Here is a 20,064-nt window from a genome sequence, read left to right on the forward strand (position 1 = left end):
AATACTCAGTATTGAATTTACTGTATTTTATTGTTTTTTTTTTTATTTGAGTTTGTTGGTTGGTTGGTAGATGTTTGATTGACCGGTGTAGGCGGTCTCAGCTGTGTATGAATGGAGAATGATCGACACGTTCAATTAGATCAGATTGTCTCGGTTGTCTGCCATTCCGCCCCCGTGTCGCAACCACCCCTGGTACCCAAGGGTGTACATTTTTTTTTCAGTGGCCCATTTGCTATATCCCCATTTGTATGTATTCATAGATATGGATATTGCCACGAAACAATTTGCTCGTGACGGCTCCACCAACATCCTAAACCTAAGCAAGCCCAACCGAACTCATAAAAAAAATACGCATTTGACCCGATTGCCATTATTACCGTTGCTTTCCGATAGTATTACCGAACAGTTCATAAAAAGCCGAGTTTATCTTCTAGATGCATGCCACAGATGCGGGTGTTCTCGCTGAGGTGTCAATGCCGGAACATGGCAGCACGCTTTCACAGAAACATATAAATTGTGCTTTCAAAATTTTTCTCTGAAAACATCATAGGTTTGTTGTAGACACTGCTACTGCTATACCACTCAATGTGTTGCATCCATGGTTAGTTTCTATACCTTGTTAGCTTGTTCTTCGCGCTTACAAAACTGTCCAGTAGCTGTCGGATGAGTTAAAACCGGAACAATGCGGAAAATCAGTATTTTCAATTGACGGATAGATCCCCCCGTTTTTGCTTTTTTGACATCATCTTAAAATATTACCCATCGTGTTTCATTATCTATTTTTTCGTCTTTCTCTTTATGGAAATTTGTATTTTTCTCTTGAAATTTTAGTCAGTGCTGTCGTGCTTTCGTGCATCTGGTGAGGGGCTAATGGGCGAGTGCAATGCCATGGCGGTCATTTGTGTGGTTTTCGTCTATAATCTCTATTATTCCATAGCAGCTTACGCTCGTTTTTTACCAATGTTTCGCTTCATTTATTCTTGTATCGTATTATTGCCGTTGTTCTTATTACCGCTGCGGCTGCTGCTGTCACTGTATAGTTGCTAATACTAATCTTCTTGTTGTTTTTGTTGTTGTCCTGATGCGGCTGACCTACTATTTAGTTGTTATTTTTTTTATAGCGCCGCCGTCAAAAACTGACTGTAAGTTTTATATTTGCCAACTGTGATGTTTTATGAAATCATTGTTATGTGTAGCTGTTGTTTCACCCATGGCTCGCTCTTTCCCGTGAACGATGCTACAGAGCGGATTCTGTTTTCATTTACGGCGGTCGACAACATTACAATAACATCAATTATTCAGCGCTATTAACGACTATGACAATAGCAGATATCGCAGTCATAAGGAACAGACTGTAGTTATACCTTATTTTTCGTTTTTTGTCTACGCTGACATAGATACGTTTAGAAGATTTCGTCAGCCACTCAGAACGAAGGCGAAGTATTTCGGGCGCCCAGAACATGGGATTGTCTATTTTATGTACGCACACATAAAACCCATGTGAGACAAAACAATGAAGCCGGTCCACCCATTTCCGAGCAACGCTTGAGCTCAGGGAACATTCCTTGGGAAGCAAGAAGACTTAGAATGGAAAAATGTCCTAAACCTACGCAGTTGAATTTACCTGCTCAAAACAAAAGCTCGGGTGGGAAACGACAGGCCGGGCGAAAAAATCAAACAGGGGCCGCGATCGATTGTCGAGGTCATACGTTGTAGTTAAAATAAAACATACACAACTTCCCTCTTGATTTTTTGTCTATAAGATAAAAAAAAAAAAGAAAAACGTAAGCGAAATAGCTAAAATATGGTGAATGGATCATCGAGAGCCAAACATACAAATACTTTCATCATTTCTGAACGTCTACTTTTTTGCTTTATTGCTCTCTACCATATGTCATTTGGACTCATCACTGCTGGAGTTCGTCGGTGATTAACGGACGGGTGGCAAAGTTTACCCACTCTATTAAATCGATACAGCAGTATCAGTATCCATATAATAATATCCTCATATATAAACGTGTATTGACAGCGCACTCCTTTTTCAATTTCATATATATGTATATATATATATACTTAGATAGTAGGTCTCACTCGCGCATTTATTCTCTCATATTTACTTCGCTTTCTTTCGCATGCCCTTTCTTTCTTTTGCTATCAAAACTTCTGTTTATCTTTCAGTATATATATATATATACTGATACATATATATATACTCTTTCTTACGGCCTCCGTTGCGGAAGTTATCATATCACAATCGAGCTGGCTTCAAGCCGCTCATTCAGATTCTACTCTCGACGAGTAACTATTTATTGAAGAACGTATTAATAATAATCTTTTTTCCGTTTTTTTTTGTGTTTCTTCGGATGCATCATTTTGCTAACACCTGTCGGCGACGCATAAACATGTAGTGATTTTGCACAGCCGGGTGTTATTATTGTTTTTCTTGTTGGCCAAATTCGCAGTTCGGACTCGTTTGGTTGCTGTCCTTGTTATTTCATTTCCCCTTTTATCATTACGAAAGTGTGCCTGCAGTTATGCAAATGATGGTGTCTACTTTTGCAGTTGACACTGACGCCATTATCGCTACTCTTGTACGGTTCAATAAAGAATATCAGCACATGGAATGAGCAGTCAGCCTGTTAAGTGTTCTACAAGGTGGTCAAGCAAAGCAATAATTGATGGTGTTCTTTCAATCAATCAATGTTTAAAAGTAACACTGTCATCTGTAATGATCTGAATTCGATGAGACGGGACTGTTGATATACACACCTGCGTCGATCTGAGGTGGTCGTCATGCGACCAGGGCAGATACTCAAAACAGGTGCTTTAGTAAATCTTCTATGCTGCAATTATACAGCAAACTTATATGATAGGCGTTCTCGTAGCCAGTGTCTATAACGAGAATAGAATATAGGGCTAACCGCGACTAAGCTTGGGTTCGTTTTTAGGTTTTTGCCAGTCTCGGGACCTACTCATACGCAGTCACAAGCTGAAAGTCTAAGCCTTTCATTGATGCTCTCTCATTGATTCTCTAATGATATGCTCTATTACCGGGGAGGTAATAATGCTTTCATTAATGTGATTAACAGTAGCCACACATTGTCGCTATCAAAATAAAGCTATTGACAGTACGGGTGATGGAATATTAAAAGAGCCCTGGTCATCAGACTGGCGGCTTAATTAAGTATCTAGCGGCATATTCAATTATTTGCTCGTGTTCGAACGACCCAACAATAGATTCGGCCGTTCAGCACAGGCATGAGCCCCAAAAAATCGTTGCCCTATCATGGTCTTCCAATAGGTTCTCTGCTATCTCTTACAATCATCTGTCGTATTCTTGATACTAACTTATTCATCACCTGTTAATTCTGTCAACGAGTAAAACAATGACAGTGTAAAAAAGAGTGACAACGCAATTCCATGTGAAACAGATATCGGTTGAATGCAGGTTGTCGAAATCGGGATCTCAGGAGTAATGAAACATGTTCATAGTGGTGGGCGGTTTCAATATAGGAAATCAGTCAGAAATCTGCCAGCCATTCATACGCCAGCAAAAAAAAAGATGTTTTTAACACTAAGATTATATATGGTGACATATGATGTAGCATAGGTAAAGTACACTAACAATCGACATTTCCAGTGAAAAATAAAGTTTTTTTTAGAAACAGTCCTTGCAAACCCCGTACCTGGCTATTTCTTTCTTCTAAGTAATCTACTGCCAATACAACAAAAAATATTAGCAGGAATATCCATCTGGCTTTAGAACAGGTAAGGAAGACACTGCAGAATTATAGTGACCACAACATCGTGAATCGGTTCCACCACTTCCGAATACAGTTGTAGTAATTATCTGTTCGGGTTTTTGCTTGTCAAATCCTGCAAACCCCATGTACCTATATCTGTCGACAGAACATCAGAAAAGCAAGCATTTGCTTATTCGGTGATCTCTATCGCAAAAGCTGCGTCAATATTGGGGTTTTGATTCGCCACTTTTTGAAGTTGTACCCAACATTGATTAGAGCGGAAACTCGTGATAAAGCGGCTTTGTCTTCAACTAATTTTCCGCTTTTCGTTGACTGCGCTTTTCATGGTTTTCGTCGATATCTATTTACCATTCTGTTGTAGTTCAACTTATTATTTGTAAGTCTCTGTTGATGCCAGATTCATCATCAGTAATCAGCACTGGCATTTCTCTCTCGGATAAAGAGCCATCCTCGCCGTTTTCTTCTTAACACCTACTCTTGTCATTGTTATTATGCTTATGATAGGCTTACGCATCATAGTGACACAGTCTTCAAACGCTCGATTAGGTTAATGCAATCGACAGCAATAGCGACTTCGTATCAAATTTTTCACTTCCCATTATATATCTGTCTTGTTTATTTGTTTGTCTGTGACAATCGTTATACGAAACGAAGATGTCAAATAAAATAAAGAAATAACGGTAATGTTCTCTGTCGTCATGTACAGTATTAAGGATAGCTTTCCCATATAATACAGAAATGAGCCGTAATTGTCCAAATATGTCTATATTGTTTGTATAAATATGTATATGTAGATATACGAAAAATATGTGTAATTTTTGCGATCAAGGCGCGTGCTTATTACGTATGTTTGTATTTGTGTGTTTACGTGTTCCTAATAATGTTCACGTATTGTTAAGCTATTGACATTACTCGATATTATGTATGTATTGTGAAATTCGTTATGGTGTCTGGTAAGGATTTAGCTTCGTTTGCCTGCACGTAACGCGTAACAGACATACGAGGTTCTTTTTTCGTGCCTTTTCGCTAAATGATAAATATATCTTGAACCGCCCTGTGTGCAAAACGGTATGGTCAGAACGAAAATTTGGATGCAAAGTTATTATCAAGTGATTACCTTATTGTCCTTACCATATGGAATAATCTCATCAACCTTATCGCTTCCTGGCTCTCGAGATACCAAGTGCAGCATGAACTATCATAGGTTATATTTCTTTGTCCCGTTTTATAGTTGCTCCAAACGTTACAACAACATAAATTGGGAAAATAAATGCAAAACGGATTGATGTAATCCGTATGTAACAAACGGGATCCTGGCTTGTTTGCTTGTTGCGGGTAGGGGTCAGGAATTGGAGTGTGCTCTAGCAAGTGAATCGTCGTATCCTTTTGTTCTAAACTACAAGGTTTTTATACTCCGTTGGCGGGCAAACTCCATTTCTACACCACACTTGTTGGGATATAAGTAGATTTGCGTCTTTCCTTCGTATCTAGTCAGACCTCAGCCTTGTTACTGTCGATACTTCAGATCATGAGAGAGTTACTGTTAATCTGGAGTAAGTTCTGATCCAGAGAGTCAGCAAATGTCTGTGGACTTCTTGCCCCCCGGGGGTGGGGGGTGAGGGGGGTGGGTGGCAGAATCTTCCAGAACTTTAGATAGCTCAGGTTAGCATCACACTTGCATGTGTGATGTGCATGTCTCCTTTGTACGTCCGCCGTGCGCTAACGCCAGACGCTCAGGATTTACTCCGCACGATGGCTATTGCCAGCGTTCCTCTTCCTTTTCTTTGTTTTGTGTGGATACATCTATAAAATGTGTTCGTCCAATGTTTGCGTTCATGCGGCAAGCTGAATTGGGTTGGCCTTTGTGCTGTTGGCATTTGGAGCGTTGGGTTTTCGTTCGGGCTCCGGCGGTGTGCCCGGTCGCTCTCCCTCCTCGAAGTACACCCTTGTGATTACAACATCACCTAAAAAATGAGAACGCAAGGAACAGCGGTATAGATTGGTAATATATATGATCTTTTAAACGGAACAACTGCAGGGATCGCCCACGATGGTGAAACTCAGTTGCGTTGAGAGCACTACTTTTCACGAATTGTCAATTCCTCTCCTATATTTCACGGTAAATCAATGTGGATCTTTTATCTCCAGTTTGTATTTTTTATTATTGATGAATTCGTTTGTCAGCATAAGTCATGCTGCTATTTGGTAGCGACCTTTATGAATGACTTATTAGAATTCAAGCGCAGTGCCCATAAATTACATACACAAATATATAATTTAATCTATCATCTACACATACGATTCTACCAAGACGCTGCATTTTACCCCAACCAACCTGTTGAGTAACCATATGTCTACTTACGCTTGACCACAGTTGCCAATGCTACTCACCCGTAGATAATGTCTGTGTTTCCTCGTCTACCATGGCGCTGATCGCCGATGCTGAAATCGTCTTCTCTAATGGAACGTTGCCATTCACTAATTTTGGGCTGCAACCGTTGCTGCCACTGCCTGTCTTGCTAGTGCCATTACCATTATTGTTACTTAGGTGATTGCTAAGGCCATTGGCATCATTGATATTGTTGGGTTGACTGAATGCGGTGGTGCTGGTGTTGTCAACAGGGGCTGTACCCGGGGACAGCGAGCTGTCCGGGGCTGTCATTGATGTTCCTGTAGTTGCCGTTTCTGTTGTTATTGTTGCACTGAACGAACCTCGAGATGCAGTTCTTTCTCTGCCAGCGGAGCGAACTATGCTGTTGGGGCCGGTGATAGATCCGCTACCTGCTCCACTATTATGTAAATGGCACTGACAGCAGCAACCTGACGACGAGTTGCTGAGATTGCTCACGTTTGATCCGATTGAGTCGAGGTTGTTATTATTGTTAAGGTTATTATGATGATTGCTGTTGTTGTTGATGCTGATGTTGTTGGCCAAGCTGTTCAGGCTGAAATTACTGCTGACTGGTTCGGCGGCCGCTTGTGAGGTGGCTGTTAACGACGAGGGCTCATCGCTTACGTAGCTCCAGTAATCGCCGGAACGCGGTTGTGAAGCCGTGTCACTCTCTTCTGATTCTTCTTCGCCGTAATCACCGTCCTCGCACTCTTCGTCTTCCTCATCTCCATCTTCTTTGCCGTGACTGCGCAATCGTTCAAGTTTCTTAGCGACTTTTGGCGAGCCTTCAATTTTCGCAATCTCCTCGTCTGTGAGCTCGATATAGCGCAAGAGACGGATCTCGCGGTTGGACAAGACGATAGGTTTGACCGAGTTGCCACTGAGGCGTGCCCGGAGATCGGATACCTCATGGTCAACTTTGCGCTGCTTTTTCTTAAGTTTCACCTATGGAATAAATTAGATAAGGAAACACTTAGGGATAGCTGATTCGCGTTGCCAGTGCCCGATTTCATCATTGTATAATACGAAGGGCTACGAAAAAACAAAAGCCACGCACGGTAGTCGCCATACGTGCAGGTGGATATACATTATTTTTCTATTGTGCGGCGGTTTTCACAGGAGATTTTCAGTTCGCAGAGAGAAAGCCTATATATATATATATATATATATATAGTGGTGCGAACTTGGATACGTTCATGTTAACAAATGCGATAGCAAACTCTGTAGCATGGATCTACGAATCTTTTAGCAGGTGTAGTTGTGTATTATGTGTATTTACCTCGTCCGGTTGAATATAGGAATGAATTTGTTCTTGGCAGAGGTCTTGCATTAGACTTTTACTTTCTTCGCGAATTGCTGCCTTCAAATTATCGAGCACCGACGGTGCACTCAGGCAAATGACATCGAAAGCGGCATGGAAGATCATGTCGTCCGTCAGGGGACGACGAGACCAGAACTTTTGGTCTCGCCTGAAATTGACATAATAACAAAGTATGTAATGAGTTGTCTTAATTGGCGCGGTCAACCCGAAATGATCTAGGTTTTTATAATTTCTAAGTACTTATATTTTAATGGTCTTGGTTCGATATTGAATCATGCCGAAATGACACCAACAGATATTATGTGTTTTTGCCACAATGTTGTCAAGTATTATTACGCCTGTATATCATAGCATGGTATACGGTTATTATAAAGATTATTGTAAATAGGTAATTAATTGGTTACCTGTACAGAGCTTTCATTTGATCTCTGCGCGGGTTGAGCGGTCCGCCATACATGTCACAAAGGGTTGCAAGTGAAATATTTTTAACCTTGTACACGGGCTTGGCATGGTCCTGTTGTTGAAGCACGGCATGTGCTGCTTGCGTGTCAAACACGTTTCGCAATGTTATGCCAAATTGGTGATAGAGGGCAGCGCTGTCGTTGCGGCAATCATGCATGACCTTAAGAACTCGCTCAGACTCAAGCAACTCGCGCAATTTGCCGTCTTGTAATAGTGCAGGATTCGAAAGCAAATCGAATAGATAAACTTGCCGATCGGGCGTGGCCACTTGCAGCAGAGTCATGGGACCTTTCGGGCCAAGATTGACGCCTTCGGCGTCAACGGCCACAGACTCGTACTGCTTGTTGAGCAAATTGTGAACAAGTGTCGCACACTCCTTGGGCTTGGCGATGATTCGAACATTTCGCAACATCTCCTGAAGACATTTCTGCTGTTCCAGTGTCTGTTGGGGATTTTGTACAATGGCAGGGGGTGTGTGGGAATAGCTTCCAGCTGCTCCACCGCGCTCCCGATATTCCATTGCCGAGTTTTCAGCGACAACCTAATAAAAGTAAAATCAAACAAAAACAAGTGAAAATAGCGGTTAAATAAAAAAAAAATCATGTTAGCGAAAAAAAAATGAATGCTAAAACTAGAATAAAAGCTTCCTCAGTCTTGCTCATGCGAGATTAGTTGCGGGGCATCAGGTCGCTGTTTTCGGCATTCTAAAATTAATAATGAATGTATCCAGTATGTAAGATGACCAGGCAGTATCTCTTTAGATTAATACTAAAGCCGCGTGCTGCCCGGACCTTGTTCACCTGTCGTGCATAATATTTTTATTGATAGATGTACATTTTTTTACTATGGCATATTTGAATTCGTTCAAGCAGCGTAATTTTAGTTACTCGCCCGTGTTATGTTTCAGTAATTTTATAACGGTATAATGATTCTTATCGTACGTTTCAATGCCTTTTTACGTATTTTTGTTTCCGGTAAGAAACATTATTCTCAGACGTCTACTTGTCTAGTGGATAGAGCAGATTATGTGCCGAGATAATAGAGCCTAAGAAAGATAGCCTGACTGTAGGGTAAACACCGCGTAACTCGATTCGTTATACGCACCACGACAATTGAAGCAATACTACGAAAATTTCGTCATCAAACCTGATAATCGCTACGATGCAATAATATTGAAATAAATCGATTAATGGTCGATAGTAACAGCACCAAAAGGTTGCCCGCTCAAAGCGAGTCCACATCGCGTATTGCTATGGAAGGGCCTATAGTGAAAACATAGCGCGCTCGAACCATATTGTCCAACTGCATTGACCCAGTGATAACTAGGTACCTACGCTATTACAGCGGGAAGAGAGAAGGGAGAAGGAAGACATGGTAAGGTCAACGATCGATGTCGGCTCTTTCCGAGAGCGGCCTTGGCCTTTCGGTGAGAGACCTCGAAGCGGCCAACCCAGTTGCTAGCTCTCTCATTAATGGTTTTCGTAACATCAAGCGGATTTAGAGAACCGCTGACGATTAGACCATTGGAGGAATTGCAATAGGAACTTTTAGAACATGAGAATGAAAGGTGACCCATGGTCATTCGAGTCGACATAAGACGAGATAACCGAAAAGCATTTGAAAACAAAATGGATACAATGCCCGTTATCATATAATATGCTGTAGTAAATACGTTTGATATATTGTAATTTGGATCAAGGTCGATACTGTCATGTTGCAGATTATTTTGCAGTTAAAAGTAAAAAAACTAAGGGAAAGTCGAATCATTTGTAAGATTCATAACTGACCTTGTGTATCTAAAATAGATAGTGCTAAGACTTGAGGGATGAATATTAAATAAATTGTGTGAAGAATAAAATTACCATATGTGACAGCACAGTGCGTAATATAACTTGTAGTATTACAAATGATATAAAAGAAAATGGTAAAAACGTATAGGGTTATTTTTACAATATGGGTTAATCAAGCGTTTCAAGCAAGTCTCGATGGTCTGTGTACAATCATCAACAGATGATAACAGTCAAGCAGTACGATCTGTTACCCATAAAAGCTGGTTTAAAAGAAAAAAAGCAATTAGCAGATTTCCATCCTCTAACTCAAGATGATGATTTATTACAGAGAAAATCAAATAGAAAACTTAACCTAGATTTTATCAGTAAATTACTCAAAGCTGGCTAGAGAATATTCCGATGATCGTTTTGATCACAAGAAAGTGTTGCTGAACTATGTGACTAAAACTTTGTCTCATGAACTACTAAATGAAGTTAGCAATATAAATAAAGCCAAAGAGTCCTACCTAAACAAAGTAGAAAGCAGTACTGATGCTAGCCAGAGAGACCAACGGATCGATTAGAAGCACTTGATCATTGAACGTCTCTGTCATAATTCCTTGAAATTGCGTCTTGTTCGTTTAAAGTATTTGCTGCATGAATTGCAAGTTCAGAAAGAGTTTGAGCGTTTCGTAGGATTTCAAAATCGATTTACTAGTGTCCGTTACTCTTGTATCATAAAACGAGCGTACGCTGTCGCTAACTCAAAATAAATAGCATAAGCAGGATTACTTGTTTAGTATATAATTCTAAATAGTGCCGAGTCCTTTGGATTACTTATAAAAGCTGCAACTCCACACTCCGGTAACGAACCAGGCCTACACTGTCCTACCTTAAGAATTTGATTCTTAATCCGCTGCTGAATACTCTGCGGCTGGGCGGGCGACGGTTGTGGCGGCGGTTTTGGCGCGGGGGGATCGGGTTGAATGCGGGTTTGCGCTGCCTGACGTAATCGTTCAGCCGAGATCGTGACTATGTTGCTCTGCACATGAAATATGTGTGAGTTCATCTTGAGGAAGGCGCAGAGGTCACCAGAACACTTAATCATCTTCGAGTAGACGTCGCGTGAAAAACGTGACGTCAAGTGCAGGAAGAGATTGTCGACAGAGACGGAGCTACGTGATTTAACGTGTTGTTCGAATATTGAGCAGAGCTGTTCGCGCAGGTGCGAATCAAGCGCTGGAGGTTCCTCCTCGACGAGACTCGAATCCTCCTCGAGGTGAATAAGCGACGCGCCTCCCTCGACGTTCTCCAACACTGAGCGGAGCACTACGTGGTCATCTTTGAGCACAAAAATGTCCGGGTGTTTCGCAAGAAAATCCCGGAATTCTTTGCCATGCTGACCGGAAATGTGTCGCACTTCAGGTGACGCTTGAGATCTAGAATCCATGAAAGATGAGGTTAGCAAAACTGTTCTACTTTGTTCTACTATTCCCTTTAAATCCAGCCATATTCATAGCCTTCATATTTAATAACGGTAATAACGAGACACGATAAGTTAATTATAATCCGCTTTGAGCAGATACCATTTCGGCTAGATCTATTTGCATTTTGTCTGTCATGAATAATTTATGGCGGCCCATGACAATATACGCTGAGTCCCTTATTGTGAGGGTTGATATAATTTCGCCTACCTACGGGCACCTAATCTCTACCAAAAGCGTTATGCTTATCAATCGACAATAAACGCCGAAATCATCAGCAACCACAACCACGAGCACAGAATCACGCCCGAAAATGGGTCAATAGATATTCTGTAAACAATAACATATTTCCAACATGGACAATTTGTGCTGCGTAAGAAAAGTATTCCTTGATACCTACTGTGCTCATACGTAGCAGCAGTATTGTTTTATTATAATAAATGAAATTAGAAATTGCAGTTACATTGTTGGTGATTGAAGCCATTTTTGGTCTATGCCCCGACTATTCAATCGAAACAGTTTGATTTCTGCCATATTTGTTTGGGCACGTTGTTTAGCTGTGTCATAATTAGTCTAAGGCTGTTTTTGCGCACCTGTGTCCGAGAAGGGATTTTATGGGTACTTCTGCATTGCCGTATTGTTCCAGCTTGGTTCGGAAATAGTCGACCGCTTCCTGTTCGTAGTCTCTTCTCTTAACGTTTGCACTATTACTGTTAAAGTTTGTTACTGATACCTGCAAGCCCAAAAAACGGAACTTGATGTGATTCACGATCTATGAAAACATACACAAATAAATAATAATTTAATTTGTTCGCCTGCGTCATTATTTTAGCCTTTGCTTTTAGATTCATTCAGATATTTCTCTACCCTAACGAGGTAGCGCATCCCAAATTGCCTGTTGTCTGTGTTTAATCACATCTATCCATATAAGAGTAATCAAATTCTAGATTGGTGAAGCTTCATTTCTCCAACTGGATCTTACCGACAACCCCCCATATGAATTTACTTCGTATGAGACGAGTTGAATACATACCAATGGGGCAAAAATAGAATCAACATGGAAACTGTTTTGTGCTGTGTAAAAGTCAACTTATAACAATGATAGACCACAAATATCGATTATTTTTGCCGTTGGTGATCCCAAAAACCTTATCGTAGCAAACTACAGGTGAGCTAAAAACTGATGATTAGCTATATACCTTAAATAATAATGGTTACAGGTTTCATTTGTGAGAGTAGGGCTGTTTTTGATATACGCCAAAAATAAAAATGGCAAGGTCGCCCGAATAATTGATATCTAAGTAGATTCGTGAATGCTTGGTATTCAGACTATCGCAGGGAACCAAATGTTTATGTTCATGTTGCAAATAAGCAGTAAGAAAATACTTCGTGCTACGATCAATTGTCTTTACTTTGTGAAATTTAATTCAATTTGGCCTAATAAAAATCCAAATGAAACGATGCACAGAGGAACCCCATACAGAGAGTATTATATTCAGAATTTATAAGAAATTTAAGTATATATTTAAGTGCAGTGAGCAGGACAATACTAAGCAGGTTTGTAACATTGAGCGCATATTTCATAACGAAACTGGAAAACTAAGAAAAGATAAATATCTAGCTGCGATTCTTGGAAGATCTACTACAACGAATAGAAGTCGATGTCGCAAAAAATAAACATGACTTCCAAATCAGCATATCCGACTCTACGGTAATTTGTTGACCATCTATTATAAATGGCCCATTCCGTTAGCATCGGATTCCTTTTACTAATACGAGATCTTGTTTCATTTTGAAATTTTCTGTCTCGAATCCTTTCCGCAATCATGTCATTATCAGATCTCATTATAACACTTGTCTCCGACCACCCTCGTTCAGACTACCGCCATTAGTGTCCCTTTGTATAGAACTACGATTTCTATGAGGCGATGAAAAAGACGGTTGCATTGACAACACAAACACAAGCAGTTCGTTCGTATAATAATGGAACACCTGCAACGCAAGCATCAAAATTATTTGTCTCCGGAGGAAAAGCTTCTGCACAGGACGGCGCGTTCCTTCGAAAGCATCGAAGACAATACCTAATGCTGCCAGGGACTATCATGGAACATGATAATATCATGCTTGATATGGCATACAAAGCCCTTGTTTTCTGCCGTGCCATATTTGCCGAGGGGGCGGAATAAGAAGGATTCGCCATCGCTCCGAAAAAACTGTGCCAATATGATGAGTAGCTTGCTCAATTCAGGCAAGGTAACCGACTACATCCAAATGGCTGGTTGAACAGCCACAGCTACATGAAATAATTTTCTCGCCCCGTACCGGCAATATGCGCGTGTCCACTGTAGAAGGCTGTGTCGTCAATAATCTTGACAGCGAGATGGTGTTTGTTTTCTGAACTAATTCTTACATAGGACGGCCGTGGCAGCCGCAGACACAAATCAGGCCAAGTTACTATTTGCCGTGTATACTGTTTGGCTCAACGCTGACATCTATCCCCTCCTGTCAAATGGCGATCGGTGATTCACCAGCAGATCTTTACGGAGAAAGAGTAAAATAAATATGGGAGATGTTCGGGGCGAATTAAAGGATTCTGAAACATCTCGATCGTCCGACAGTCTATCGACAAGGTACCTAGCATATATACAAATAGAAGCGAAAGAAATGACAAGTAAACCGCGGATCAATATGGTACTCGCCAGCTTCTAGGTGACGTAATCAGCTGCACGATCAATGTAGTAAGAAGGGTATTCACGGTTATCGTCAGATACCAGGAGCAGATGGATCAGCGGTGGACCTGGTAGGCATTGCAATAATTCTCCGTTTTCTCTACCCTAGTACAAGGCAAGCGGCGAAGTTCTAGCGAAACTGTTATGTAGACTTCGGCCTCAGCACGATTGCCTAGAAGTATTTATATTTTCCCAGTAGTGGAACCAGCGGTGCTTCAAAATGAAAAGACTACAGAAGAGGCCAACTGCGCAGCTGTAGGCTGTAAGGAAGCACCCGATGGGAAATGGACGATTTCCTGCCGCGTTGGATGTAAATAATAATCAACCATTCGCAAAATGAAACGTAGCAGTTAAATGTATGTTGTCATGAGGACAAGAAGCATTTTCATTGTAAGCGAAGATAGAGTCTTGTTTGGTAGCACAAAGGTTGGGTATCTCGTTAACGGTAAACGATAAAATCATGATTGCAGGGAGTACGTTTATGTCGTTGAATGTAACCGTTAATATATTTATTTTTCATTAAATTCAAAAAGGTCAGGCTCTCCTGAAATTTGATTATATTAAGACAGTATTAGAAAGAATAATTGGGGAATGCGCATATTGTTTATCAAAAGGAGAGCGCTATAAAAAAATTTGGTCGAAAAATAGCGTTTGTACTGCCTGAATTGCGTACGCTATGAATCTGGGAAAGAAACTAATACAGAATTCGGTTAAAACTACTGAAATTCTTCATGGAAGCTACTTGACGATACATCTGAGGTCTTTTGTATTTGCTTTATTTCTATATACCACTACTGAAAATAGTTAAAAAATTTAAAAGCTACAAGCATTCGCCTTGAGGGTTGTAGATATCTGCTCTTCTGCCGTCGGCGTTTCGAGGTTAAGGTAACGCATGCATTATACATTCTCATTGTATATTGTAGTTATGCACAATGTGCACCACCGTATGGGCACAACGAGCTTCGTTGGTTTGCGGCTACAGGAGCCCCCACCTGAGTAACTGTCACTTATAATTTATTGTGTATGTAGATTTCTGCTGAGTTTATGACATCCCGAATAAATTCAGTAACGCAAGACCCTATATATCTTGAGCATATATCTACTTCAATAGATAAACCGCTCGATAAACTCTTCGTACCAAAGTGTCCTGTCGTTATGGTAGCTCTTTGGTCAAAGGGATGGGTAAATCTCTGCCTTACTAATTATAGTTGCAGTTATATATTAACTAACTCAATGACGTTAACATATATCCTTAAACACGTCCTCTCTGACGATCGTCTGCCAAGAGATGACCGAAACTGAATCAAAAGATGACCCATCAGGAATTTCTTTTCTTCTTCTGTTTAAAACGCACTTCTAGAAACCCACTGTTGCCAACGGTCTCCGTTTTTACCAAATACCAAATGAGTTCGTGTTCATCACAATCGTTTGCCCAAATGTCTTATGAAAAAAAGAATAAATATGCTCAACGTAGAGAAAATTTGCTATTGTTTTATGAAAAGTTGTTAAATAAAATCGAAATGTGTTTATTTTTGCCCGACTCTAAAAGGCTAATCTCAGTAATAGCTCCCTTAAGTTTATTCTCAGCATTGTTGAGCACCATTGAAGTTTCTTTTTATAATAAAAAGGCGAGATTTTGATTCGGCAATGCAGGTGAGGTCCGTACACTAGAACAAAATACGTATTGACCGAAGTCGTTCTTGTAAAACTAGTTTTTTGACCTATTGTCAGGGAAAACAGATGACGTTAGCAAAGACCTTCACTGCAGTGATTATAGGTCGCTAAACACGAAGTTGTTTTTCAGTCCTAATTTGTGCCTGTTGTTTTATGTATGTATAAGTGTATCAGTATTCTTTTTAGAGACTATTTAATGCATACGTATTAGGGGATAATATTATTTAAGCTGCACTGACATCTATAAGTCTAACGAAGTCGCGAAACATTTGTTGACAGTCTATGAATATTTGGATTAAAACAAATGAAACTTTATCATAAGTTTCATATCGTCGAAAATATTTTTCTAAATATCGCTAATGATCCCAGTTCCAGTGGTAGCTACCACAGACTCAGCATATCGTAATATGACAGCATTGACTGTTGGAGCTGAAATGATTACGCGTTTCGCGAAAAAAAAAGCTTTATATAAAAATAGTTAAACTAATAATTTTAGCGCATAATTTTATAAAGGTAAATTGTAAAAAAAAAGTAAAAAGAATTTAAAAATATAACCAATTTTCTTATACTTAAAAGAGGCAAAATTGATGTTCACAACTTTTTCTAACTCATCTATTATTGCTCGAATTACTTAAGAATAATCTACACTAGATATTTCTAATACAAATCTTACTGAGAGTCTATCCTTTCCTATTTGACATACTTTGTACAAATGAGTTTCTACATTAGCCCATCAAAACCTTCTCAGAAAATTCTAAATATGAAGTCCACTTGTAATATACTTTATTCGGCACTGTTCGTAGACTCACTTTCAATTTTCAGCCAAAGTCTGTCAATTTTTTTTTATAATATTTAGACAAGTACTTTCTACTATAACTAAACTACATTAACCCGAAGCATCACTCTCCCTTCAGCACAAAGTTTCTTTAACTTAGAGAAACGTTTAAGCAGTTCTCGTATTTCTAGCGGGACAAAAGCCAAGCCTCGAAAGTACGATAGGTACCGCTGATTGCGATCGTTTCCGTCATACGCTCGTTCATCTTTTCCCGATAAAATTGCCGATCCAGCGAAGCTGTTCGTTACGTATTCGTCTCGCTCTATCTGTGTACCGTTTACCCTGTCAGACCGCATCGGTCACTCGAACAGCCGTCATCGCTGTGCGTTCAGCGCCATGAACTCACACAAAATAGGTGTTTGCCGACAATCACTCGAGTACCATTCAAAATAGAGAAATATTAGTCAACAGCTAATAAACAGACACAGTCGAGTAAGCGTTTCTGGATCTCGCTCTTTCGTGATATAGTTATTGCGCTCTGTAGCATAGACAAAGCATAGGGGCAACTCGGAACCAATCGGCAACCAGATTCGACGACATCTGATTCGTTTGCTAGAAGCTGATAGGACAAATACATAGCAAGAATCCACAACATACGTAGAAGTAATTAAGAAGATCGTAAGCGGGAAAAACGATCTGATGTAGAAGAAGGAAGTTGTGTTACCTAATAAAATATTGCGTTTTAACCAGAGGTGCAATGGTTAGTGCGATGTATGTGCAGTGTGTGCACAAAGAAATACAGAACAAGTTTACTTTGCCTGTCACCTTGCAGGTAGGCCCTTTATCTTTTATATGCTTACATACGCACGAAAATGGAAACATATAATACATTACAATTAATAGGACGCTATAATAGGCTCCACGTCAGAAGGCTCGATGTAGTATACCATAGAGTAGAAGACCCAAATATACCAATGACATTCCTCTACAAGTAATTACTCCAGCATAAGTATTATTACGGCATTCGTTAATTATTACGCGAAGCACCTGCAAATTAAAAACTAATATATCACCACGCCTTATTATTATTAGTATGGAGTGATACCGTTCATAAAGCTTTGTTTGTAACTGATGACCTCTAGCAATTAAACAAAGTATCGCCTATACGCACATACACATATGCTTAAAATTCGTTTTTCTACTACACTACACTAATAGCAGCCCTAGTGGGCGTGGTAAAACCTTTTTTTTTGTTTTCCTTCATTTGAGCGAATTAATCGATCAAATAGCGGACGCCTGACGTGTTTACACGATGAGCGACCACGGCTCATTGCTGCCGTCCATAGGAGAAAAGCCGTCGAAACATGGCACCGCGAGATGATCTTATGTAGTATCTCATCGTTTATTCATTTATTTCTCCAAAATCGGTATGCGACGACATCAAACAGCAGTTATTTGATGTAGACCCTGCCGTTGATGGATAACGGTGCGCGAATGGCCGTACATTGTTCGTTATCGCCCTGACACATTGATGACATGTGGCGCATCAGCTGCAAATGCGCGGTGGGTTATGGGTTTGCCTGCTAAACTTGAGGGATGCGTGGTCATCCGGACTCGAATCCGCACGTAGACAAAATTAATTTCGTGTTGGAAGCTGACTGTCTGATCGTGTTGAAGCTAACAAGAGCGTTACCGGACGTAAAACCCAGAACATTTAATTTCGTCCATAGAGAAAAATTTGCTTTAGAGAAAACCAGAACGTGTGCTTAGTATTCAGGTAATTTCTAGGTATATTATATTAAATCGTCATATGCAACAATGTTCAACAAACGATTAGTTTCTCTAGTGCGTCACTAGCAAACTCAAGACATGGACATACGAAAACAATGCACCATAAAAAAAAATTCGTTTTCACTTAACCAAAATGTAGATAGAATATTGTTTGCGTAAACTATATTCTATCTACCTTTTGGCATTGATTATAATTGCTAAGCACGGTGAACTCGACTATGCATAGATCTTTATCATGCTGCAAGGTCGAAGTTGGTAAAGATGAGGTCACAGCCTCTTTCACTGATCTACGATTACTTGACTTTTGAATTTTCGCTCCCGATTTCCGTGTGCTCCCAATTGCATAAAAGATCGCATCCCAAAAAAAGAAACTACCCAAGCTTTGCATGTCCGTTTTCAGCCTGTTCTGTCCAGCATCACCACAACTCGCTTTCGTTGTCCATTGTATCGTCCGACATGGCCGTTTGACCTCGTCTTTTCCGCAAGTAACAGCTACTTTTGTTTAGACAGGATTCTGGCAGGGTTACGAGGAGCACCTGCCGAGCAGAACTCATTTAGTCGCAATAGCTCTGACCATAGGTCAGGGGTGATCAAAGGTGAGACAACCGATCATGCCCCACAGGTGCCCCTAATGGTTTGCTGCTGTCGCCTCTGCGCCAAGGGACTTTAGAAATCGGCTATCATACATTCACGCGGCGAGCGAGCGATCCTAACTGGTCTCTATGGCAGTCCATGAATCCGGCAGAGTGCACGATAATTACAAGGGTACAGACTTTCTATCTCACCTGTAATCCGCTGTACCTGTGCACGTATCTATCGCGCTGTACGTGTCAGTTACTGTGTCAAACCTCTTTCGGTAACCTCTAGCTAAATCCATGTAACTTGTTACGGCCGTTGTTATTATTCTAGCTTTTAGAGACTCGTGACGTGGGATGTCAACGGCAGTAGCGGTAGCGACAACAGCGGGCATCGCATTAGCGGACATGAGTATCAAGTACTTTGCGCACATATACGCACAAACTGTCCCATAAATGTAAGCACGTTGATTCACTGTTTAAATTGTTTTGTTCTTTCAGAGCGTAATTAACTGGAAGTCATAAGTGGACCAGTGCAAACTTTTAACTTCGAATGCTATTGATGCTATGAAAACGTAATAGAAATACACAGACAATATAACAAAATCTACCCGCGCGGCTCACAAATAATCAAATAAAAGCTATTTAAGATAATATTTTAAAATTAAATTCATTGAAATAATCAAACTTGTAAGTCCACATGTTGCGTAAAAGCACTATGAAGTTTTATCAAAGGTATTGTGGTGCAGTATTTTCAGAAAAGGGTGAACTGGACCATTATTTTTACTGTACTAATTAAATTTATTGTAAAACTGTATTTGAGAGAACTTCAATAAAAGTGGCGAATTTTATTTTCAACAGGACCTGTACGCTGTCATGATGATGTAAGATCATATCTTGACAAAACGACCTTAACGATAAATTGGACGATGAGGTTTTATCCTACCTGTTTGCCAGACCTAGAAATATTTTTCTTGTGGGACATTAGATAATTTAAAAGCTGCAATTCAGCAAGAACGCACCATAACACCAAACGAAATATCTGTTGAAGTCTGTGAGCCAGTAATAATCCACTGTTATCATCAGTATACGGAACGGTAATTGTCTGCAGTGGAGGAAAAGACTTCATACGTTATGTAGGTTCTGCTGCAATTTAAATAATAATTAGGTGTACCAAAAAAAAAACCTCAGTTTTTTTCGTTGGCACATGAAATGTGTATATCTATATATACATAAGATATATATAAAGGGCGAGCTATAGTTGGAGACAATCAGTCTTCATTTCATTTTTAATGAAATAAACAATTGCACTGAAGGACATACTTAAC

At 40.1% G+C, this 20,064-nt stretch overlaps 1 protein-coding gene across 1 annotated transcript; it reads right to left on the reverse strand.

Moving 5' to 3' along the window:
- Positions 1-11: 11 nt before the first annotated feature.
- LOC111272635 (uncharacterized) lies at positions 12-11,925 on the reverse strand (the record flags this gene model as incomplete). The annotated part of the gene is made up of 6 exons (XM_022854208.1): positions 12-5,728; positions 6,156-7,101; positions 7,436-7,625; positions 7,882-8,480; positions 10,601-11,147; positions 11,786-11,925. Coding segments are annotated over 6 exons (2,553 nt in total), but the record flags the coding sequence as incomplete, so codon positions are not given.
- Between the last annotated feature and the right edge of the window lie 8,139 nt (positions 11,926-20,064).

This window comes from Varroa jacobsoni, unplaced genomic scaffold (genome assembly GCF_002532875.2).
Source record: "Varroa jacobsoni isolate VJ856 unplaced genomic scaffold, vjacob_1.0 contig02819, whole genome shotgun sequence".
Lineage (NCBI taxonomy): Eukaryota > Metazoa > Arthropoda > Arachnida > Mesostigmata > Varroidae > Varroa > Varroa jacobsoni.